Source organism: Oncorhynchus keta, chromosome 35 (genome assembly GCF_023373465.1).
Source record: "Oncorhynchus keta strain PuntledgeMale-10-30-2019 chromosome 35, Oket_V2, whole genome shotgun sequence".
Taxonomy (NCBI): domain Eukaryota; kingdom Metazoa; phylum Chordata; class Actinopteri; order Salmoniformes; family Salmonidae; genus Oncorhynchus; species Oncorhynchus keta.
The window spans coordinates 53,679,081-53,705,278 of record NC_068455.1 but is presented as its reverse complement, the minus strand read 5'-3'; the positions used below and the strand labels follow the sequence as shown (position 1 = coordinate 53,705,278).

General features: G+C 41.6%; 1 protein-coding gene across 1 annotated transcript; it reads left to right on the top strand.

Moving 5' to 3' along the window:
- Positions 1-951: 951 nt before the first annotated feature.
- Positions 952-25,369, top strand: tbc1d19 (TBC1 domain family, member 19). Its single transcript, XM_052495767.1, has 21 exons — positions 952-1,154; positions 1,390-1,462; positions 1,587-1,632; positions 4,094-4,169; positions 4,746-4,820; positions 4,990-5,053; positions 5,896-5,942; positions 6,023-6,133; positions 6,548-6,620; positions 7,082-7,120; positions 9,432-9,544; positions 14,121-14,195; positions 14,393-14,455; positions 20,676-20,760; positions 20,863-20,907; positions 21,016-21,048; positions 21,263-21,372; positions 21,589-21,680; positions 22,670-22,785; positions 22,973-23,043; positions 23,891-25,369. The coding sequence occupies exons 1-21, from the start codon at positions 1,056-1,058 to the stop codon at positions 23,963-23,965; spliced, it is 1,581 nt and encodes a 526-aa protein (XP_052351727.1). The 5' UTR covers positions 952-1,055; the 3' UTR covers positions 23,966-25,369.
- The last annotated feature ends 829 nt before the right edge of the window (positions 25,370-26,198 follow it).

Below are 26,198 nucleotides of genomic sequence, written 5' to 3'. Positions count from 1 at the left end.
TATGAGAAATATAACAGTATGGATGGGTGGATAGAGAACTCCGGTCTAAGAGAGCCCGCCTCTCGAGCCCATGGTCATGCAAGTGAAACAGCAGCCGCAACGATTTTAAAGGATTTTTGTAGGTTTACAGTGATTTTGTTTTAGTCTGTTGTATAGACTATTTAAGTGACATATTTCAAGAATACCACGTCTAAGTTTTCACAAAAATAAAATAGTTTTAGATTTGTTATGAACAACAACAAAAAATCTGTGAGATGTGATTTATTGCTCACATGTGAGAGATAATAGGCTGTCATTATGGTACTGGACAGAGGCTCACCTGATGATGGTGATCCATCACAACATGACATAACTCCACATGCATGTTTTGCTTAAAAACCTATGTTCTGCTCTCAGTAATTGTATCACTTTGATTAGATCGACCTAAGATGCTAGCCTGGTCCCAGATCTGTTTGTGCTTTTGCCTACTCCATTGTCATTGTCAAGCCAAACATAGGCCTATCATATTCCAAAAATGCCACTCCCAAATTTAACCCCCAGCAATGGTAGCCTATATAGGCACCAACAAACTTTTAGACTGTTTTCTTTACCTTTTGAATGCAGGTGACAGAGTCATAGCAAAGTCATAGCAAGCAAGTCTTGTTACAGGCCTGGTTTACTCAAATGACCTTTCTGACTTTTATAGGCAATGTAATGTGATTGATGATCAGATGTTGTTGGATACAGCACTACAAATACATAGATAATCTAGACAATCTGACTCCAAACAATATCTTATCTTTGTTTAAGCAAAGAACACAGCCTATATTAGGGATTTTTCATCAAGAAAGGGAGATAGAGCTTGCAGGCTATTCACAATGAGCACACTGATAATGCAATAAATAAATAACAAGCTAGGAACTAATCTTGCGTATTTTTTGTTTCCTCTACATCCATAGTCCGTAGTTGCTAAGTAACCACTGCAGAGGCCAAAGGCTGCATCACCGGATACCAAATGGATTCTAAAAGTCTAATTGCCTTATCGTAGTCTAGATAAACCAAAACGAACATTGAAAATGATGGATGAGGGAACGGAGTTATCACTGACAATTGCGCAAATTGTCCAGCGACTGAAAGCAACCCATTTACACTCTCAAATAGAGAGACAGGCCAAAGTGAGTAGCTAGCTAGCTGCTCTGCAGAACCGAAGGCATTGACCGAAAGGCTTGTGCAACAACGAATGTTGTCCTCCCTGTCTGCTGCTGTGAGATTTTACAGCTGCCAAGGCTATACAAACAGTTGCCTTATCTAGCTTATCTATTGATTTTACGACCAGTAACTAACTGCTTGACATACCAAAATATCTAGCTACTTAGAGAATATGCTTAACTATTTTCTCATTCTATTTAGGAGTGTTTGCATAGACCCGAGATACAATTAGAATCTCTAAAAGAGGACGTTCGTAATTTTCTCAAAGCATCAGGTAAGCGCCTGATGCAGAACAAATATTTGTGTGGGTAATAGCTAGCTAGATGTCATGGACTGGACCTACATTGAATATCATGCATGTCATGTTGCAAATGAATACCTTTTATTTTGTGTTGCAGGTTGGGAGAGAAAGCTACAGAATGCAGTATACAGAGAGTTGCATGTGTAAGTGTTTTTTTCAATAAACAAAATGTATTTTGTATGAGCATATCAAATGCATAACATGTACATGGGTACACAGATAGACAGAGAGACAGATTGAGAAAGAACAGGCAGAGAGAGGGGGGGTCTAATGGTGTTCCCTTACTGAAGTTTGGTTCTAACTGTTTTTATATAACATTTATGAGAGTGAATCACCTGAAATGTTCAGCCAATGCTCGTTTAAAACAGACTCCAGTAAAAGTGATTTGGGGCTTTAGTCTTGGCCAAGAACCACACCAGATCCTAAAACTGGCACCAACGCTCCAACCATCATCCAATGCCAGGAGGTCTCATGCTTTTATTCTTCTGTTTTGTTTGTCTGTCTAGACCTACTGTTTGTATCAGATATGGACAATGCATGTTCCTTGCATTGCTCACACTTTATTTTTAAACAGACAGCACTTTTTCAGCTTCTCTGTTTGTATGATCAAATCGTGGGTTGTTATTCAGTTTGAGCAAATGTAAGCCCGAGTCACCTTAAGTCACTTAAGAGTACCATGGTGTCTTACTGCCGTGAGATGAAAACAAAACTCACGATCCAGCTGCCTGAACTTGAGGCTGTCCAGTTTCTCACTACAACGTAAAGAGTTGAATTATGCCTTCCTCTCTTGAACATGAATCATCTGTGTATGTCCTCGTTTAGGTGACGTGTTTAGATAAAGATGAGTGTTTTACAGTGCCTTGCAAAAGTATTCATCCCCCATGGTGTTTTTTACTATTTTGTTGCATTACAACTTATCATTTAAATTGATTTTTTATTTGGATTTCATGTAATGGACTTACACAAAATAGTCCAAATTGGTGAAGTGAAATGAAAAATATAACATGTTTCTAAAAAATAAACAGTAAAGTGGTGCGCGCATATGTATTCACCCCCTTTGCTATGAAGCACCTAAATAAGATCTGGTGCATCCAATTACCTCCAGAAGTCACATAATTAGATTGCACCCAGGTGGACTTCATTTAACTAAGTGTCACATGATCTGTCACATGATCTCAGTATATATACACACCTGATCTGGAAGGCCCCAGGGTTTGCAATACCACTAAGCAAGTGGCACCATGAAGACCAAGGAGCTCGCCAAACAGGTCAGGGACAAAGTTGTGGAGAAGTACAGATCGGGTTTGGGTTAAAAAACATATACAAAACTTTGAACATCCCACAGAGCACCATTAAATCCATTATTACAAAATGGAAAGAATATGGCACCACAACAAACCTGCCAAGAGAGGACTGCCCACCAAAACTCACAGACCAGGCAAGGAGGGCATTAATCAGAGGCAACAAAGAGACCAAAGATAACCCTGAAGGAGCTGCAAAGCTCCACAGCGGATATTGGAGTATCTGTCCATAGGACTTCTGGGCTTTACGGAAGAGTGGCCACAAAAAAATCCATTGCTTAAAGAAGAAAAATAGGCATGTGGGAGACTCTCCAAACATATGGAAGAAGGTACTCTGGTTAGATGAGACTAAAATGTTGCTTTTTTTGTTTTTCATCGGCAGGGACTGGGACACTGGTCAGAATTGAAGGAATGATGGATGGTGCTAAATACAGGGAAATTCTTGAGGGAAACCTGTTTCAGTCTTCCAGAGATTTGAGACTGGGGCGGAGGTTCACCTTCCAGCAGGACAATGACCCTAAGAATACTTCTAAAGAAACACTTGAGTGGTTAAGGGGAAACATTTAAATGTCTTGGGATGGCCTTGTCAAAGCCCAGACCTCAATCCAATTGAGAATCTGTGGTATGACTTAGATATTTCTGTACACCAGCAGAACCCATCCAACTTGCAGGAGCTGGAGCAGTTTTGCCTTGAAGATTGGGAGGGGGTGAATAGTTATGCATACTGAAGTTTTATTGTCTTGTTTGTTTTTTGCAATAAAAACATTTTACATTTTTAAAGTGGTAGGCATGTTGTGTAAATCAAATGATACAAACCCCCCAAAAAGCACTTTTAATTCCAGGTTGTAAGGCAACCAAATCAAAATAATGCCAAGGGGGGTGAATACTTTCGCAAGCCATTGTATAACACAAAGTCTGAAATGGGCTCAATCCTGTTTTTGTCCTCCAGACGGCCAGAGTCATTTATTTAGGTTGAATGATGGACAAATGCAGGAGGTGGATCTGGTGGAGGAACCCAGACCTTCTCCTTCAACTGGAGAGAGAGCCTTCAGTTGGTCTTAGTCAATTGTTCTTTTCCCCCAGTTTGATTGCATAAATAAAAATAAAATCTTCAATATGTTGCTTATAGTAGAGGATCCTACTGCCTTTACGGGTTGTTTGTCATACATTTATTTGAATAAATTAGTCTTCTCACTTTCTCTTTCCTTTTTCCCTCTCTCTTCCCTTCCCTCTCTCTCTCTCTCTCTCTCTCTCTCTCTCTCTTGCCCTTTCTATCTCTCCTTCTCACCCTTTCTCTCTCTAGTCAGCCGCTCCCCAGCCACCCTGCAGCTCCCCCAGAGCACGCAAAGGAGCCTCTGGCGTACATGCGCAAGGCCCAGGTGGGTCTGTTGCTTCCTCTCTCCATCCATCTCTCCTTCTCTTCCTTTCTTCATCACTCCATTTCATCATCTCTTTTGTGGTTCTGTCTCTCAGATTTGTCTGGTGACTTACTGTAGAAGATATGCTTTAGTTAAGCAGATATGTTTTAGTGAAGAAGGGATTCTTATAATTCTTGGGTGGGCTGCCTAACAGTGTAAAAGTGCATAAAATTGCAAGAAATTTGCCTTTAAAACTGCAAAAATGTCCTCTCAGCTGCATGGCAAAAATGTGTAGAATTGCAGGAAATTAGCTTTAATATTCCAAAGAATTCTCTCAACTCCATGGAAACATTCGTAAATTTGCAGGAAATTGGCTTTGAAATGCACAAATATTTCTACATCGCCAAGATGGGGACCTATAAAATGTTCTCAAAAATTCTGATGGGCCCACCACGCCCCCTGCCACGCCCACCACCGAAGCTTCAGGAAAATCTCTGCTCAGAGTTGTCTTTGTAATGTCGTTAACTGTTTGTGTGTGTGTGCGCGCACTTATGTGTGTGTGCGTGTGTCTAAGCTTGTGTGTGTCTTCCCCTACAGGTAAACTGGGAGAAGCGTATCCTCAAAAGCCTGAACAGCATGTGCACAGAGCTGGGTGTACCCTTGGCTCGTAAGGTAAACCTTGTAAAGTAGTTTATGACAGCATGTAAAAGGGTACTCAACCTAAGATGAGGTCTTCAAGAATATTCGCAGAGGGCCCTGTGTGTCAGTATATATTTGTGTTAATGTCTTCAGTCTATTAACAAACTACTTTATTGACTATTCTTAATTTTCCGTTCTGTAGAGGCCAGCTGTGGAACAGAAGGAGTTGACCAACAAGTGGAACGAGATGGGGACAGACGAACCAGGTCTTTACCTTCAAACTCCATGTTGATGATACTGTTTATAAGTGTGGATTAACTGGGGTTATTTTAACATTGCAGGAGGATGTAACCCTTGCCATTGTAATTAAGGCTGTGTGTGTGTGTGTGTGTGTGTGTGTGTGTGTGTGTGTGTGTGTGTGTGTGTGTGTGTGTGTGTGTGTGTGTGTGTGTGTGTGTGTGTGTGTGTGTGTGTGTGTGTGTGTGTGTGTGTGTGTGTGCCATTTATACTTATATACCTCTTGCGTAGGTGCATTACCTTAAGTTAACTCTGCTTGTGCACAGTACTCCGTGTAACAGAACAGTCTCCTAACAATGCTATCTGAGGATGGGGTATGGTAACATTTACAAGTGTGTGCCGGGCCTTGGCATAAACAGCAGGCCTTGTGAATCCAGAGGATAACCAGACTCCTGGGCCTTGCCTCGCTCCGATAGCGAGTGGAACTCCCCTTCCAACCTTAACATGCTCTCTTTATTGACTGACCATGCATTTGACTTAGACTGACGATGAAAACTTCTAAATGCCTGACTTTGCTGGGAATTCTCTATCCAGCGAAGACGCTATACCATTTTTCTCCATTGGAGATGACCAAAAATGAATGTCTAATTTGCCAACACATACTATGGATGGTTGCATCATCAGGTTAACTTTAATGACCATTGAATGGATATTATCCATTCAATGGTCACCAAAGTTAGCTTGATGATGCAACTATCCACCCAGCATCTGTGCTATGTTGTAATTACATTGTTATATCTATGTTATAACTACTATATTTTTATTAGCAACTTAAACTTGAATGCTCCTTTGTCTTTGTCCTTTTGTACAGATCTAAGTCGTTTCAGGCCTGTCTATGCTCCCAAAGACTTTCTGGAGGTAAATGGACTTCATCTCAATCAATATGTTTTGATCGATGACTTAATACTCCAAGTTACTCCATTTCCCATGATTCCCAGGTGCTGATCAGCCTACGGAACCCAAACCATGACAGCAGTGAGGAGGCCAGCGCAAAGAGTCACTGGGGCCTCATCCAGGTGCCCCTCCACGACAGAGACATACCTCAGATGGTAGGGGAAATACTGTGTGTTTGTCTGTGGTGTGGGTGCGTGTCTGTCTGTGTGTCGTTCCACAGGTGGTAGGAGAAACACTTGACCTGACCCATCTGTGTGTGTCGAAACAGTGGGTGTGTGAATACACATTTATACTTTAGGTTTTCGCTCCTCCCTTGTACTTGATGGATGACATTAGTTCACTAATTAGTAAGGAACTCCCCTTCCCTGGTTGTCTATGTCTTAATTGAAAGGTAAACCCAAAAACCGGTCAGATACTTGGACCTCCATGGAATGAGTTTGACAGCTCTTTAGAAAAACAGGAACTGTTTGTCTGCGTGTGTGTAACCTACTCAAAGTAAATCCCAGATGATTTGTGTTTATTGACGATTCAACGGTGTTTACTGCGATTTGTATGTTTTGTCCCCTCAGAGAGAGGCCTATTCAGAGTTGAGCCTGACCACGGGGCAGCTGGGTATTGACGACCATACACACGTACCCCCAGGTAAAACTCAATTAATATGTACTGAGCTTGCGTTCTGTGTCCTGATAAAAATACTCATACTTTCCGGCCTATGAACAAAGCTTTAAAAAGGGGAATAATGGATCATTTAGCGGTAATTCATCTTCCACATCAAGTTGGAAGAACTTCTAGGTCTACAGTAAAATCATTCAGAATCATCAGAGAAAAACATGTTTACCTAGCAAATACAGAAATAAATCGGGATGAATAAAGAACGTTTCAGTTGATATCTTATCAGTTTGTGTAAATGTTTCTCATGCCATTCGGCCGTCTGGCATCTCTCAGACAATATCTGTGTGTCTAAGAAGGATTTAAATATCATTGTATTCATAGCCTTTTGTTTGTAAATCCAACTGATACAGTAGTCCGTTCTGGAAACGGATCCACTTCAGGCTGACAACTGATATATTTTTGTTGTCCCTCTTTTTCATATCGCCGGGCAGATTTGTTTGAAAGCGAGCATACTCGCATCGGGAAGAAAGGTAAGATAATAGATAGATGGCTTGTACATTTGAGATCCTATTTATTTAATAGTGTGTATCTCTCTTTTTGTATCGTAGCCAGTTGGTCCTCTCTGGAATATGTCTTCCTGACATTAAAGTGGGACATTTGGTACTGCATGCACTCATGCGCACACACACACACACACACACTAGGGCTGGGCGATATGGCTCAAATATATCACCAAAGCTTTCAATTTTATGTTTTGGAATAATATAAATGTTCTAAATTGCCTTTATGAGTTGTGCATGACCGTAGGGCGGCAAAACATACTGTACATTTGAAGTGATTTCAGTGCGTCCAACCAGCCTCACAACCGCAGACCACGTATACGGCATCGTGTGGGCAAGTGGTTTGCTGATGTCAACGTTGTGAACAGAGTGCCCCATGGTGACGGTGGGGTTATTGTATGGGTAGGCATAAACTACTGACAATGAACACTATTGCATTTTATCAATGGCCATTTTAATGCATAGATATACTGTGACGAGATCCAGAGGCCCGTTGTGAGGCCCATTTCTTTTAAGGTATCTGTGACCAACAGATGCATGCATATCTGTATTCCCAGTCAGGTGAAATAGATTAGGGCATAATTCATTCATTTCAATTGACTGACTTCCCCATATTAGAAATTGTTGCAAGCTGCGTTTATATTTTTCTTCAGTATAGATAGAATCATGGGAAAATAATAATAATATTATTCTATAGTTAGAATGTAATCGTGGACACTTTGAATACAGTGTTGTTTGACATGACAACGAATGAAAAAGCCTGGGAGGCGTTCATAGAATTAGGAATTAGAATCTCTATGGAGGCGTTATTGTGACAGGGTAGAAACCAAAGTTTTGGTCAGTGTTTCTCAGGGGAGTGGGACCCTATACTCTTTGGCAACATTAAATGTTTTCTCTAAATAAAGGTTACATATGTTTCATTTTTTTATTAGCTGGCCAGCTAACTAGCAATTAGCGGCTAACACAATTTAGTTTAGCCACATCTTGGTAAGAAAAGACAAACTTGCTGTTTGCAGACAGTAAGATACACAGACTAATATTGCAATTATCGAATGCTTTCGGCTTTATATTAAGAAGCAAAGTGGAAATCGTAATCGTTGTCATCAACATATTGTATCTGCTGCATTGTCCATGAAGATTGAAGTCAAGAGTGAACGGTTGGCAAATGATAGTGGTTGAGCAACAACAACTGCGCTCCTTGAGTGACAAGAAGGGGTGGGGAGAGAGATGACTCAAGTAGCGGAGTAAACTATAAAAACGGAGTGGTGTACCACATTTAAAAAGCCAAACGTTGTAATAGCGTTATACTGCCCACGCATCAATGCCAGTATATAGTCGCATACGGTTTACCGCCCAGCCCTAACACACACACACACTCGTTGTTCTATGATTTTCCATTCAAAATCTTACCTTCCCTAACCATTACCTTTAACCTTCACTCAAGATTTAAATATAATTTTCCTTGTTATACTGTCCTTTGGGGACTTTGGGAGATTTCAGGTCTCCACGAGGATAGAAGAACAAGACCACACACACACCTCTCACCCCCCTCCCATAGGAAACCCCTATAGGTAGCTCCTGCCATAACTAATCCTCTCCTTCACCCTCTCAAGTGGCCTAGTCGCCCTTACACTTTTGCACTCTACCCTGTCCCTGTATGCTGAGCCTAATGTAAACATTAGCGGGGACGCCTCTTATAGGGCTGAATCAGGCCTGGCCCGGGGGACACATACAATAATACAAGGACTAATTTTGTGTACGTCTCCTTAGTACCCTCACAATGTGTTCTACATGGGTAGGAATGTGTTTTAACACCCCGATGGCCAAGGGGACAGTGGATCAAGTGAGGATAGCACTCTAAATGCCGATTTAAAGAGGAACAAGAGGGCAGAATGTTTATGTTGGAGTGTGTTATTGGCTCTCCGACACCTGGAGTAAGTGGAGTCAAGGGCCATGTGTGTTTGGGACCTGTCGTAGTGGAAGGAGCAAGATGGAAGGTTCAGATTCAGATAGGGTCTGGTCTGATCGTTTGCAGTCTGTTTGTTTTATATGTGTGTTCATCAGAAGGGGAAAGTCGTGTTGCTATAATGACAGTGGGACATTTCGCTATGGTCCTGGTACGTTTACTGTGGTGTGAGTCTGTGGCGTGTGATATATTTATTTTCATTGTAAATTCAAGTATTTAAATGTACACAAAGGAGATCTCTCTCGGTTGTGCTATAATGTAACCACTGCTATAGTATTGTTGTGTTATGAGGGTGTCGTCTGTGTGTCGTTCCAGTGGTAAATGAGCAGGACAGTGCAGCAGCCCAGCAGTACAGTAGACAGGGCTGTCCCACTGGCCTACGAGCTGACCTCTGGGCCCTCATCCTCAACTCCACCAATGAGCCTGAGGTAATGCACACACAGACACACACTACGCTGCCTGGTTAAGTGGTTACCGATCTTTTGTTGATGAATGTATCATTAAGTTAATGTTAAAGACCATGGTGATGAACCTGCCACTCTGTGTTTTCTGCCTGTGTTTGTTATGAAATTGCCTGGCACATACAGCCGTTGCGGTTCCCAAGACCCATTTATTTTCTTTCTAGAAGTTTCTTGAAGTTGCTCACCTCTTCCTGAACCTTCTCTTTCCCTCTCTGAACCCTCTCCAGTGTTAATGGTTGACATGACCTATCTCCATCATTCACACTGGAAGAGAGAGGAACTGTTAAGGAGTCTTTTTGTTAGAAAGGAAACTCGGGTCATATTTACCTGTGTTGGTTCTTCTCCATACGCTGGCTGTATGTTAGCGTGGGGGCACGTATGTTTATCCTAATTTATATTTACGAGTGTCTATGGGTGTTACCACCTGCGTAGCTTCAAATAAGTTTTCCAATAAAGAGAGCTTTCATGCGATTAGATTTAGCAAGCATTACAGTTGATTGAACCGTCAAATCTAGCAAAACATATCATCTTTCCATAGGCATTAGACATTGTCCTCAAGGAATTCACTTATTTTACATGTAGATACATATACTTATTTTATAGACTGAATGCCTAGTTCTTAGTACAGGTTCATGCAGCTGGAGACGATCCTCGGGCTATAAATTAGCGGCGCTCGTGTTTACGCCATCCTGCCGTAACTCGTCCCAGGGCACTGTGACCGCCAACGTAATCAAACTGGTTGCGATTAAGCAAAGTTAGCTCAAACAAGAGGGCCTGCTCCCTGTGTGGCAAATGGCCGTGCCCCTCCGCATTTGTATAACCCAGGGAACGGACCCCCGCCTCGTCGCAGGCCGATTAAACAATGCCCCTGCCGTGGGAAGATTGATCCCCCTAGGAGAGTTACAGGGATCCAGCGGAGGTCTGTAGAGCATTACCTTCACCAGGTTCGACAGTAGGACAAACAGAGTTGCGTTCAGGACAGGAGAGAGGACTGTCCACTATCCGTAATCTGTGTGCCACTAGCTCTAGCGTGTATGACATGGTGGTATTGTATGACATATCAGGACACTCAGGATATTGTGTAAATGCACAGAGATTTATGTTATTGTAGTATAACCTAAACATCTTCAAGGATGACCTCCAGGTTGTATTAACCAATCACCACCATCCTTTTAAACTGAACATGTCCACTATGTCCCAGATAACCACCGTCACCCACCACCCATCAACTCTCCTATGACGTAGCCCGCATCCCACAATCCCTCATGTTAATAAGGGTAAGGGCTCTCCAGCGCAGACAGGCTAATAGATGGGCTGAGGCCTTTAAGGGCCTCACCCAGGAGACAGGGCTTCCCCCGGGGCGATGGACAGAGGTGGTGGGCGGCCATTCCTCACCCACTATGTATGGCATAGACTCCTTATGTACAGCCACTTACAGCTGCCCTGTGGCACAGAAGCAGTTGTGTACACAATGCCCTCAAGGTACTGTAAGTCAAGGCATGGCAAAGCAGTTAAGTTGAAATCTCAAGGGTTGAAACGTCAATCCGAAAGTATTGTTGTGGAGATACAGTACTCGCCTTCTCATCCAAAGGACAGGGAGGAAAGTTCATGTGAATGACAAGTTTAAGTTTGATATTAATTCGAATCTTATTGTCGTTTGTGATTGAGAGCCTCAGTCAACACAAACACTGCTTGGGGCTGTTTTCAAATAAAAGGGTCTGATTCATTTAAACAATACATGGATTTGGGTATCCCTTATACGTCCTGTGTCGTCTTCTAGTTCTATAAAATGTGTGACATCTTACCCTGATCACTTGTTACTGTGGTAATATTTGATACATATGATATTATAACTACCTCACAAGCGACCCATAATAAGACTAAGCAATTATCCCATTAAAGGAAATGTCCGACTCCATAAGATAAATATCAATGTGCAAGAGACTATAGTTAAACCAAGTGCAATCAAGTATTATGCATTTAGCTGACTGAGATCAAGGAATGGTCACGCGGAGCGAATATCAAAGCAAGTATTATTTAATAACTTATTAATGGAGTCATGAAGCATTAACAAGCACTACAAGGCACTGCTCAAGGCATAGCTAATGAGAGAGAGATCTACTTCACTTGCTTTGGCAATGTGAACACATGTTTCCCATGCCAATACAGCACATTGAATTGAGAGAGAGAGATTCTCACCACAGCAGAGAGAGAGAGAGAGAGAGAATCTAAGACCCTTTTATATCATCTGAGTTGTTTGGATTCAAAATCTGAGTTTGTGACTAATTGCATTACTGTAAAATTAACAAATCAGTTGTCAGACCTACATGATCACAACAGAACCTCTGCTTCTCAGAGGTGGGACAATGGGGGTTGGCAAGAGCAACACAGATAGTGCATACATACAGTTCATAAGAAGAGCTGTTGATGCAAGTACTGACCATCCATGATATCAAAATGATAGTTTTATCAATGTCTTGAGGCTATACAGTTTTTGTTTACAATTACATTGGTTACAAACATTGTAATAAAACCAGCTTATATTTTAGGTTCTGGTGGGTTACGACAGTTGAACTAAGCTAATGAGGCTTTTATAAGTTATATTCTTCAAGAATCAATGAATATATGTCATTAAGTTAAAAGTCAAAACATTTGAAGTGTCTTTGGAAAGTATTTAGACCCCTTGACTTTTCCCACATTTTGTTACGTTACAGCCTTATTCTAAAATGTATTAAAGTGTATTTTTTCCTCATCCATCTACACACAATACCCCATAATGACAAAGGACAAACAGGTTTTTAGAAATGTTTGCTAATTTATAAAATACAAAAAAACTTACACATCACATTTACATAAGTATTCAGACCCTTTACTCAGTACTTTCTTAAAGCACCTTTGGCAGTGATTACAGCATTGAGTCTTGGGTCTGGCGCTACAAGCTTGGCACACCTGTATTTGGGGAGTTTCTCCCATTCTTCTCTGCAGATCCACTCAAGCTCTGTCAGCTTGGATAGGGAGCGTTGCTGGGTTCAAGTCCGGGCTCTGGCTGGATCACTCAAGGACATTCAGAGACTTGTCCCAAAGCGTTGTCTTGGCTGTGTGCTTAGGGTTGTTGTCCTGTTGAAAGGTGAACCTTCGCCCCAGTCTGAGGTCTTGAGTGCTCTGTAGCAGGTTTTCATCAAGGATCTCTCTGCGTTTTGCTCCGTTCATCTTTCCCTCGATCCTGACTAGTCTCTTAGTACCTGCTCCTGAAAAACATCCCCACAGCATGATGCTGCCACCACCATGCTTCACCGAAGAGATGGTGCCAGGTTTCTTCTAGACGTGACGCTTGGCATTCAGGCCAAAGAGTTCAATATTGGTTACATCAGACCAGAGAATCTTGTTTCTCATGGTCTGAGAGTCTTTAGGTGCCAAACTGCAAGCAGGCTGTCATGTGCTTTTTACTGAGGAGTGGCCTCCGTCTGGCCACTCTACCATAATGACCTGATTGGTGAAGTGTTGCAGAGATGGTTGTCCTTCTGGAAGGTTCTCCCATCTCCACAGAGGAACTCTAGAGCTCTGTCAGAGTGGTACCCTTCCCCAGATCTGTGCCTCGACACAATCCTGCCTCGGAGCTCAACGGACAATTCCTTCGACCTCGGCTTGGTTTTTGCTCTAACATGCACTGTCAACTGTGGGACCTTATAAAGACAAGATTGTGTGTGCTTTTCCAAATAATGTCCAATCAATTGAATTTACAACAGGTGGACTCCAAGTTATAGAAACTTCTCAAGGATGATCAATGGAAACAGAATGCACCGGAGCTCAATTTCGAGTCTCGTAGCAAAAGATCTGAATGCTTATGTAAATAAGGTATTTCTGTTTTTTTATTTTTAAAACATTTGAAAAAATGTGTAAACTGTTTTCGCTTCGTCATTATGGGGTATTGTGTGTAGATTTTTCTCCCCACCAGTCTGATTGCCAAAGTGCTTGAAGTCTGTCAGAGTTTTGGTTTTATTCCTCTTTTCCTCCCTGTCCTCTGTAACTTCGTTCTTTTATGATAGCTTTTATCAGACCGGAGACATTCTGATGTTAACTATGTGGTGTGAAGTGTTGAAGTACTTTCCATAACATTAACCTTGCCTCTTCGTCTGACTAAATCATGGTCATGTCAATGTCAACGAGCACATAAATTTGACAAAATACACAAGGTGGTTTAAGGACATCAGATAGTAGTAGTACTTCAATTCAAATAGATTATTGTAGTAGAAGGAGGGCGAACCGAATGAATGCTGCTGTCTTTAGTTTCTTTAGTTTAGGCCCACTTTCTGTATTGGATTGAATGGTCAATCATTTGAATAAATGATTATTATATAATAATAATAATAATAATATATGCCATTTAGCAATTTTATCATTTCATGAATAAATGATTGTCCCATGCTCTACCAACTGAGCTACAGAAGGACTGATTGTCCCATATTATTTGTACGTACTGTGGAGGTTGTATCTTTTAGCTTGATGTTATTTATAAATGACTGACTGATGTTTTGTTGGACAGGATGTGATGCATTATGAGCAGCTGAAGGCTGGAGTCATACACCATGACCTGCTGGTAGATAACCTCATCTACAAGGTAGGCTTTGGCGTGCCAATACTAGCAGGGAAACACTTAACACCACAGCACATGCAAACACGTGTGGTTGTTGAGAACCTTGGTGTTGATTTGTTTTCCCGCCTGCTATGTTCTTTACAAACTAGTAGTGATGTGTCAGGTATTTATTTCTTATATCTTTGTTTTGCTGTCAATTATCCCTACTTTGTTTTCTCCAGGATGTGAAACTGACTGCGAGTAATGATGACTACTACTTTGTGTTTGAAGATTTCCTGTATCAGGTGAGTGTGACTCATTTTCCCTCATCCATTTCTCTCTCTCTCTCTCTCTCTCTCTCTCTCTCTCTCTCTCTCTCTCTCTCTCTCTCTCTCTCTCTCTCTCTCTCTCTCTCTCTCTCTCTCTCTCTCTCTCTCTCTCTCTCTCTCTCTCTCTCTCTCTCTCTCTCTCTCTCTCTCTCTCTCTCTCTCTCTCTCTCTCTCTCTCTCTCTCTCTCTCTCTCTCTCTCTCTCTCTCTCTCTCTCAAACATCTACTCAGCAGTCTCCTTCCGTTCTATTAGCATGTCCTTTTAACACTAGACATTAATGCATACATATATACAGAAGACTGAGTGTTATCTATGTAGGTTGTGTTAGGTTAGAGCGTGTACACAGAGGGGAGATAATGGTGGTCAAAATAACACGGACACCAGACTGTATAGAATACCACTAGACTAAACTACTCTCACTCCTACATACACAATATTCCATTGTAACAGATATAGTTACACACACAATTATACGCTCTTATAAAAAAAGGGTTCCACAACGGTTATTTGCAGAGGGATAGGGTTCTACCAAGAACCGTTTTGATCAGAAGAACCCTTTTTGGAAGACAAGGGTTCTTTGTTAGTCAAAGTGTTCTACCCAGAACCTTTAACAACCTAAGAACCATTTTTGGAAGGAAGGGTTCTTTACTGATTCTTTGGGAGGCAAAAACGGTTCTACATAGAACCATATATGATATTTCTCATCATGCTCTATTGCAGGGAGATTTTCAGAATTGTTTGTTTTACTTTAACATCGGTGTTTTTGCATGTACATTGATTGGTTGAGAAATGTTATGCTACACAAAGATAAATAGCATACATTTTTCTAAACTAATCCAATCTGTTAGTAATTGGATTTATTGCACCCGTTACTGAGATGGTTGTTCCAGTTTAGATGATTGAGGTAGTCTCAGTATTCAATCTTTTCTACCCTGGCAGTCGTTCTGAATGCAGGTTGTGGGTGATTAACAGTTCCACTTGTTGGATATTCTAACTCTGGCTGGACTCCAATAGGAATTACATATCACTTTGCAAGCAAGCATATTGTGACTTGTAGGCCTAATATGAGATTCCTAACTCCTCTGTTAGGGTATAACTAGGTCCTCAAAGAAAGGCATAATATATGTAATGTATTGTCATAAATAAATCAATTTTAAAGGCTAATAAGGCTGGTGGGTTCTATCCGTTCATAGAGGGTTCTTGGAAGAACCTTTAGATGATAAAATGGTTATTGGTAGAACCCTTCATAGAGGGTTCTAGGTAGAACCATATACAGGGAGTTCTTTGAAGAACCCAACGTAGAGGGTTCTATATAGAACCCTCTGCTAAGGGTTCCACCCAGCACTAAAAAGGGTTCTCCTATGGGTACAAACTGAAGAACCCTGTATGATTCTACTTCACCTTTTTTTCTAAGAGTGTATATAATATAGAGGCTCCCCTATCATGGTTTTGAATACCCCTTTCAACCAAAATACTTGGAGCAAGTGCTCATTCATATGTCCACCAATACTTGCATCAGACAACACTATAGTGACAGATGAATGTCTCCAGTCTGGCTTTGCCGGTTTATTTGTTTACTTGTGTGTTTAAGTGAAAGATAGTAACTATTTCGCTGAATGCTGGGAGCAGTTTAGTGAATGGTGGCGGCACGACAGGTTATCATGTCTATGGTGGCTTACCCGCTCGGCACTGACAAATCATCAATATGGACTGTTCCTGAACTCGCTATGCAGTCGTAGAATTCTCTCAATATACGGCTCAGGTTTTAGGTTGAGAGAGACTAATCTATAATCGCAAATATAAAAAAGAGAGAGTGCATCAGAGACTGGGCTCAGTTCCATTGTAAAGAGATTCTCTGGTAATTCTGAATACTTTTTAGCCACTTGTTCTGAATATTGTGCTCACAAGCCAAAAAGGTTCCCCAAAAATTGCCTAGTACGCGTTACATATTGTATGTGCAGACACAGACGCTAGTGAAAGTCAACACACCCCTTGCACATTCAGTCATTCTGAAAACAGCCATTCTGAAAATACCTTTTCTCTCATGGCTAACTACCATTAAGTTTGAAAAGACAGGCTGATTGGGCGGGGAAATTATATTCATGAGCTCGCCTTGACTGACAGCTCTTTGAAACATCTTTGTCAAGCAACTTGGATGCAGTGTTGCAGTAAAATCCTCTCAAGCAAAGTTGGTGGTACACAAGGAAACTCAAACAACATTGAAATTGCATGAATGATATACAGTATATAGGGTACCAGTCAAAAGTTTGGACACACCTACTCATTCAAGGGTTTTTCTTTATTTTGACATTTTTCTACATTGTAGAATAATATCGAAGACATCAAAACTATGAAATAACACATGGAATCATGTAGAAACTAAAAAAGTGTTAAACAAATCAAAATATATTTTAAATTTGAGATTCTTCAAAGGAGCCACCCTTTTACCTTGATGATTCCAGATTCCAGCTTCACCTGGAATACTTTTCCAACAGTCTTGAAGGAGTTCCCACATATGCTGAGCACTTGTTGGCTGCTTTTCTTTCACTCTGCGGTCCAACTCAACTCAAACCATCTCAAGTTGGTTGAGGTCGGGTGATTTGTGGAGGCCAGGTCATCTGAAGCAGCACTCCATCACTCTCCTTCTTGGTCAAATAGCCCTTACACAGCCTGAAGGTGTGTTGAGTCATTGTCCTGTTGAAAAACAAATGATAGTGGGACTAAGTGCAAACCATATGGGATGACGTATCGCTGCAAAATGCTGTGGTAGCCATGCTGGTTAAGTGTGCCTTGAATTCAAAATAAATCACAGACGGTGTCACCAGCAAAGCACCATCACACCACCACATCCATGCTTCACGGTGGTAACTACACATGTGGAAATCATCCGTTCACCAACTCTGCATCTTACAAGGACACGGCAGTTGGAACCAAAAAATCTCACATTTTGATTCATCAGACCAAAGGACCAATTTCCACCGGTCTAATGTCCATTGCTTGTGTTTCCTGGCCCAAGCAAGCACCCATTACTGAGGTGGTTGTTCCAGTTTAGATGGTTTAGGTAGTCTTGTTTGTCAAGTCCTTCACCATCGCAGTCATTCTGAATGTAGGTTTTGGGTGATAAAATATGACAATTGTTGGATTTCCTCTCTCTAGTTCTGATTGGAATCACTAATCACTTCACAAACCAGTTTATTGTGAATTGCAGGTCTGATGTGGCCCACCAGACAAGATTTTCAGACCACAATGTGGAGGATAACTAAAGTCCTTATTAAATGTATAATATAAGGTCTTAAAGGGTTTACTTTGAATTCAAACATATGCACTTGGCAGTCACTTGGTGAAGGCTTCAAGACCAGGAGTTATTGCATGCAATACACATGTCTATCACTAACAAACACAGTAATGGGTGGGTATCTCTCGCATTCACTTGAAAGGCATGGTGGGAAATATGCAAATAAGGCTTTACAACCTACAATGTTAAAACCCCTAAAATACTGTTACACTACATGTGTTATTCCTAACACAAAAAGGATAACAGCATCAACTGTAATAAAGTGTTAATTTAAGTCGGAATTTGCCACACACATGGTGTTAGGGAGTTTTTCAGCAAGACAATTAAGACAATTTTATGCCAAAGACACACCAGAATTGATTTCCAAGAAGTGTTTAGTGTTCCTGAGTGGTGTAGTCTCAGTCCTGACTTAAATTTGCTTGATAATCAGAGACGAGGTTTGAATATTGCTGTCGATCAATGATTCCCAACTAAATTTACTGAGCTTGAGCCATTTTGACAAAAACAATGGACATTTGTTGCCCTAAGTGTTGTGCAAAGTTGGTAGAATATAATTCAAAATCATTCACAGATGTAATGGCTGCCAAAGTTGCTTCTACCAACAATTATCTTCGGGAGAAAAAATAATATTTGGAAAATGTTCTATAACTTTCTTTCACTTTGAACATTTAGAGTAGGTTTGTGTAGATCTGTAGGGAAAAAAATTGAATTGAATTCCTCTTTAGATTTGAGGCAACAAAATATGAAGACTGTGCAAGGGTGTGTAGACTTCCACTAGGCACTTTGTTCCCCACGTATTGCTCTCTCTCTCTCGCTCTGCTGTGTGTGCATGTTGGTACCTGTCATTCAAGTGGCGAGGGGCTGAAGCTCATTGGCTGGAACTCGAATTACTAGGGGGCTGGCCCATGTGGGGGCAAATGGCACAGCACAACTTCCAGAAAAAGTTGTTTTCAAACTAGGGATTTCGTGGCTAATTGAGGTAAACCAGTAATTCTGCTTATAGATTATGCATGTATGAACTACACATTGACACATCCAGCCCAAAGCGAGAGGTTTAAAAAATACTTAGTAGTCACCAAAGTTCTGGAGCATGTCTTTAAGTCCAATCCGTTCAAGAGTTAAACTGCACTCCTATGGGGAAAATCCCATGCCCGATTCACCCCACTGGGCAAAAACGGGTCAAATCAGCATTGTTTGCACATCATTTCAACCAAACAAATCAATGTGATGACGTTGCACCAACGTGGAAAACTGATTGGATTTGCACAAAGTAATCAGCGTAAAGGCGTTGTTTTTTCACCCAACTTTTACCCTAAATCCAATCACATGGTGATATTGTTTGTTGATTTCACCTTGAATGCACATTAGTTGAAAACTCAACCAAATGTAAATCAAAACTAGACATTGAACTGACGTCTGTGGAATTGACCCCAGCTCTGCGCTTCAATACACAGTCCCCATCTGCTGTGACGCAATGACCTTAACCAATGAAATCAGTTGATTAAAACATAATTCAGTTGATTGAGCGGCCATATAATTTCCTGAAGATAATGCCACACAGTGGGGCAGAGTCATTGAAATGTATTTCCAATCAGAAGAGAAGATGAGATTACCATCACATTTTTGGGGCCTTTGTCTGACACCACCTGGTATATTTTTATTTCACCTTTATTTAACCAGGTAGGCAAGTTGAGAACAAGTTCTCATTTACAATTGCGACTTGGCCAAGATAAAGCAAAGCAGTTCGACACATGCAACAACACAGTTACACATGGAGTAAAACAAACATACAGTCAATAATACAGTAGGAAAATAAGTATATATACAATGTGAGCAAATGAGGTGAGATAAGGGAGGTAAAGGCAAAAAAAAAGGCCATGGTGGCGAAGTAAATACAATATAGCAAGTAAAACACTGGAATGGTAGATTTGCAGTGGAAGAATGTGCAGAGTAGAGATAGAAATAATGGGGTGCAAAGGAGCTAAATAAATACAGTAGGGGGAGAGGTAGTTGTTTGGGCTAAATTATAGATGGGCTATGTACAGGTGCAGTAATCTGTTCGCTGCTCTGACAGCTGGTGCTTAAAGCTAGTGAGGTCCTGGATGTCAGGAAGCTTGGCCCCAGTGATGTACTGGGCCGTATGCACTACCCTCTGTAGCGCCTTACGGTCAGATGTCGAGCAGTTGCCATACCAACCGGTGATGCAACTGGTCATGATGCTCTCGATGGTGAAGTTGTAGAATTTTTTGAGGATCTGGGGACCCATGCCAAATCTATTCAGTCTCCGAAGGGGGAAAAGGTGTTGCCCTCTTCATAACTGTCTTGGCGTGGTTGGACCATGATAGTTCATTGGTGATGTGGACACCAAGGAACTTGAAACTCTAGTCCACGATCAGCTCCTTTATCTTGCTCACATTGATGGAGAGGTTGTTGTCCTGGCATCTCTGACCTCGCTATAGGCCGCCTCATCATTGTCGGTGATCAGGCCTACCACTGTTGTCTCGTCAGCAAACTCAATGATGGTGTTGGAGTCGTGCTTGGTCATGCAGTCATGGGTGAACAGGGAGTACAGGAGGGGACTAAGCACTCACCCCTGAGGGGTTCCTGTGTTGAGGATCAGGGTGGCAGATGTGTTGTTGCCTACCCTTACCACCTGGGGGCGGCCCTCAGGAAGTCTAGGATCCAGTTGCAGAGGGGGGTGTTTAGTCCCTGGGTCCTTAGTTTTGTGATGAGCTTTGGGGATACTATGCTTTTGAACGCTGAGCTGCATTCTCACATAAGTGTTCCTTTTGTTCAGGTGGATAAGGGCAGTGTGGAGTGAGATTGAGCGTAATTGAAGCAACTCATGCACAGATTAATTTGTCCCTGTTTGTGTGTGTGTGTGTGTGTCTGTTGTCATAGGTCCTGCTATGTTTCTCTCGAGACACTGCGGTCTTGGAGCACTTCAGCTACAACAGTGCCACTCCTCCCAAATCCTACATTCAAGGTGAGCCATTCTACCCTTATCTAATCTAATTGACAATCATCAAAAGTGTTCTTTAAGGGAAATCTCATATAAGGTGTTGATGTCATGGTTGGTTACCTGCAGGCAAGGTGGGAGTTGAGGAGTTTGCTGTGGTGTATCCTCCAAATGGTGAGAATAGTCCTTAACCCCAAATTCACTTACTAACACACATATAAGTAGCCCTTTATGCTTGTGCGCAATCATTGATGGACTATTCTCAATTTATCTTCCGTATAGGTGTCATCCCATTCCATGGTTTTTCAATGTATGGTAAGTACGGTTTCTACCTTCTCAACCGGCCGTAATTGGGAGTCCCATAGGGCGGCGCAATTGGCCTAGTGTCGTCCGGATTAGGGTTTGGCTGGGGTAGGTCATCGTTGTAATTAAGAATTTGTTCTTAACTGACTCGCCTCGTTAAATAAAGGTTAAATATATTTTTTTTTAAATAAAATATTGAATTCTGAGGTGTTTCTGTGTCCTCCAGTGGCCCCTCTGTGCTTCCTGTACAACGAGCCCTCCAAACTGTACAGTGTGTTTAGGGAGATGTACGTACGCTACTTCTTCAGGCTGCACTCTGTCTCTTCCTCCACCTCTGTAAGTTTAACACAGAGAATACGGCGAGAGAGAGGGGAGAGAGTGTGTTTTCTGTCTGTTCTCTGCTCATATTTGTGTTTCTATGTATAGCTATGTATTTTCATGTGTGTTTGTGTTCATAAAAGTATGTTGCATTGATATGAGTGTGTGTGTGTGTGTTCAATATGTGTGTATACTGTATGTGTGTGTATTCACATTACGTATGTTATTCCATAGGGTATAGTTTCTCTGTGCCTACAATTTGAGAGGTTGCTACAGACCCATCTCCCCCAGCTATTCTACCATCTACGGGAGATAGGCGCTCAGCCGTGAGTATACACACACACACACACACACACACACACACACACACACACACACACACACACACACACACACACACACACACACACACACACACACACACACACACACACACACACACACACACACACACGCACAGTCTTGTACAGCTGACCTTGTGGGGGGCAATGAGTCCCATTCAAGTCCTATTTTCCCTTAACCCCTAAGCCTAAACCTAACCCTAACCCATGCTCTTACCCTTACCCAAAAACCTAACCCTAGCTACTAACACTAACTCTTAATGTAATTCTAACACTAATTCTAACCTTAACACTAAACCCCCTAGAAATAGACTTCTGGTCCCCACAAGAATAGTTAAACACGTCTATACACACACACCATAAGAGCGTCTGCTAAATGACTTAAATGTAAATGTAAAATCCTATTTTCCCTAACTCCTAATTCTAACCCTAATTCTAACCATAACCTTAAACCTAACCGCTAAGCTTAAAATATTCTTTATCCTCCTGGGTATGTGGGAAATGTCCCCACGAGGGAGAATTTTCCTTGTTTTATCCTTGAGGGGACTTTTGGGAATTTACAATACCCAAAAGGATAGTAATACAAGCACACACACACGTTTGATTTACTATCCTTGTGGGGACCAAACTATTGATTCCTGATCTCTCTCTCTCTCTCTCTCTCTCTCTCTCTCTCTCTCTCTCTCTCTCTCTCTCTCTCTGCATCAGTTCAAGCATATACCACCATCTAGTGGAAAAATATTGCAAATACATTACTTTTCAAATCAAATGTTTTATTTGTCACATACACATGGTTAGCAGATGTTCATGCGAGTGTAGCAAAATGCTTACTTTTGAAATTGATATGGCGTTGAATATGTATGATTATCTTTCATGCAGGTATAAAAAGGGAAATGTATGTTGTACATTTGGGCTCCAATGATGATACATGAAAGAATGATGTGACACTATTCAACTGTTGAACATACCCTCAGCTTGCGTATTGCCTTTAAGTGGATGGTGAGAGCGTTTTCTGGGTACCTTTCTACTGACCAGCTCCTCCTTCTGTGGGACCGAATCCTGGGTTACGACTCACTGGAGATTGTAGCAGGTATAGCAGCACTCACGTGAAACTACTCCTCAATGTAAAATAAATAAATAATTAACAATACAATAAACTTTGTGACCCTGCATTCTAGTATTAACTAGTTCACTAGTATTTAGAGGTGTGTTACGGCTGCATTGATGCTAAATTGTATAGTGGGTATTGACCCCATTTCCCTTCTCTCTCCCCCTAGTCCTAGCAGCGGCCGTCTTTGCCTTCCGGGCTGAGAACCTGATGGAGGTGACATCACTGACCTCAGCTGAAGTGAGTGTGCCTTTCACCGAGGCCACAGGCAGGTCGTCTTTCTCCCACACACACACACACTGGCTTCCACTCTGGCCCTTGGTTACTGAAATAGCCCCTTACTCTCATTTCAAGCCCTCTGCCCCCACTAGCCCCCACTTCCCCTGAAACGCTCACACCCGAAATGTGCAAGGGTCATTATTATGGTGTACACAGGGTGTCTGTGTGTGTTGTTAAATGTCAAACAATCTGGAAAAGTACAGATTACACGAAAACATACAAAGGACACCTAGGTAGAGCATTGCACCATGAACTTTGGCATTGTATGCCATCCATTTTCCCCTCTTAATGCAATTATTCCAAATGCCTTTGACATGAGTCCCAGCCTCGTGTCCATGTACCCACTTAAGAAAGCCTTTATACTGTCTCCCCCAGAGCATTTGACTGCCCCCCCTCCTAGAGAGTTAATCTAGTGTGACTCACGGGCGTCAGGTTGACCTGATGCTAAGATGCTGGGCCACAGTATTTGCTTGCTCATTCACCACCTGGTCCACTGGAGAAGGTATCATAACATGGCTCCTTATTTTTAGAGCCTGTGCCGAGGGCCTGAAATATTAGACCCTTTCTGTAAACATGATAGGGCCCCTAAATGTAATCCCAAAAGGCCAGGCTGGGGGAATGGCATATATCCTATATGAAGCCTACAAGGGGAATCTGCAGCTCAATAGTGTTTCAAAAAAATTGTCACTAAAAAGAGTTTCTGTAAAAACGTCATCATGTGGAACTTTATTACATCCACTGGTTGGTTGGTGTGAGTCTGCTGTTGGTAATGAACATGTGTTCTCTTTGACGACCTCCCTTACTGCAGGCCGTCCTCGCCGACCTTTCAACTCTGAAGGTCATGCCCCTCATTCAGATCTTCCTGTTCGCCACTGTCATCTGAGGACCTGCGTGTTGTGTGTGTGTGACACGTGTGTGCGCGCGCACCGGAGGAGACGTGAGCAATTGCCTGTGCTGTCAAGCTGTTCCCATGCCAACGCCAGTGATCGTCTGTCAGAGTCAGAGATGCCAACCACACCTTATATGGAATATGAAAAGGCAAAAAAAAAGACCCCTGAAACCTTGTATATCCATCCCACCATATTCCTTTCACTGTGTCAAAGCTGCATGTCCCTCTGCATGCACGCTACAGAAATAGTTATCACCATGTATCATATTATTAGATATATTATACAGTATGTAAGTATAGCCCTCAGATAAGCTAAGCAAATCTTACCTCCTTAAGCTATGCCCTCTAGGTAAGATGATATATATGCCAATGCTTGGGACCAGCTTGATGAGTCTATTGGAAGCTGGATTGCATGGAACAGTATTGTATTGGGTTGTAATTGACAGTGTGAAAGAGGGAACCCACTGGGCAAAAACTGGTTGAATCAATGTTGTTTCCATGTCATTTTAACAAAAACAATTCAACGTGATGACATTGAATCAAAGTGGTAAACTGATTGGATTAGCAAAAAGTCATCAACCTAAGGGAGTTGTATTTTTTTCACCCATTTTGTAACCTAAATCCAATTACATTTTTGTTGATTTCACGTTAGTTGACAACTCAACCAAATGTTAATCAAAACTAGGCATTGAGCTTACGTCTGTGCCCAGTGGGAAGTAGTTGTAGCTGTCTACAGTGTGACCATTGATGTGTTAAGGAAACGCTGATAAGTGTTCAGTGGGGTCTTAACATTTTATATTTTCATGAAGCGCTCCTTGCAATAATAATCCTGTATTAGAAGCTAATCAGAAGCTGCTCTGTGTCGGGTTCCTCAAGAAAATGATCTCAGTTAATTAATTATCTAAGTCATGATTAATAAGGCTTAAACTAATATTCTAATGTTCATTTTTAATATGCAAGATATTATCATAAGATATGACTTGTGTATAAGATATGCCATTACAACACTGTTTTTGTCTCAGTATTGTTTTTATTGTTATTGTTTTGAATTGTGAAAATGATCATTGAAGAACCTTTGTTTGAATTGTTCTTTTATGTAATTAGTGTACATTTTTTATGGATTTCATTAATTATTGCGTTCACATGCTATATTTGTATTTGTCTCGCCCTATTATTTGATCCCTGACCCAATTTTGTTCCATTTTGTGCCCATTGTCAAATGTATGTGCCCAGATGACATATTTTTTTATTTACAGTTTAATTTCAGGATTTTCTTACATTTTACCCTACCCAATGCGGTCAATGTCTCTGAGATCAGGGGACATTAATCAATCACAGCATCATAGCATAGTTTTGTTTCTCAATGCTCATTAAATTAAAATAAAGTAATGAAACCTATATCCACTAGTTTGTATTTTCAATTTTGACTTCACCTCTGTAGTATTGTATTCAGACTCATTAACAGACTCATTATTCCTTAGACCTTCACTAAGAAGTAACATATGTAGGTAACATATGGCCCCTAGATCTCTGTTTGACAGTCTACATCCATTCTGCAACAGCAGTAGAAATGTGGTCATGCATTCTGCATCGTCCAACATAATTAAATGACACTTCTTTTTGGATAGGGTAAATATTTGGATGTGGCGTACTGTACTTTGGCAGCTCATCAGAGCAATGAGCCTGAGGAGTCAGTAGGCAGAATCAGTAATTGACAGGTAGCAACTAAACATTATCTGCCCCCCCCCCAGCCCACCCTAGCATCTGCTCTGCCTTTGCTTTGGCTGCCTTCCCCCTATCCATTCTGTGTTCTCGTATCAAATTATGCTGTTCCTCGTTTTGCTGCCCTCCTTCTTTCCCTCTCATGCTAGTCCCCGCGGCTTAGTCATGCCTGGTACAACTGCCACCTGTTTACCCAGACTCCCAGAGGCTTTTCTGCTCATTGCTCCCCCGGGGGGGGGCCAGTGACTTCTTATCAGCCACATTTTGTTCTCCCTGGCCTGAACTAGCCACCACTATTGGCTCCCTTGATGTTGAAACAACGCTCTACAGGAGCAATGTGCCGTCATCAGCCCATTACTGCCATCCCATCCGTCATCACTCTTGCGCTGGCCGTTGTTGAAAGATTTCATGTAGATGGCACTATCAGGTTGCCCGTCTCACTGGGTGGCACTCTTAGGTATTAATATAACATTTGTAAACGTGGTCCAGCTGATAGTAATGATAC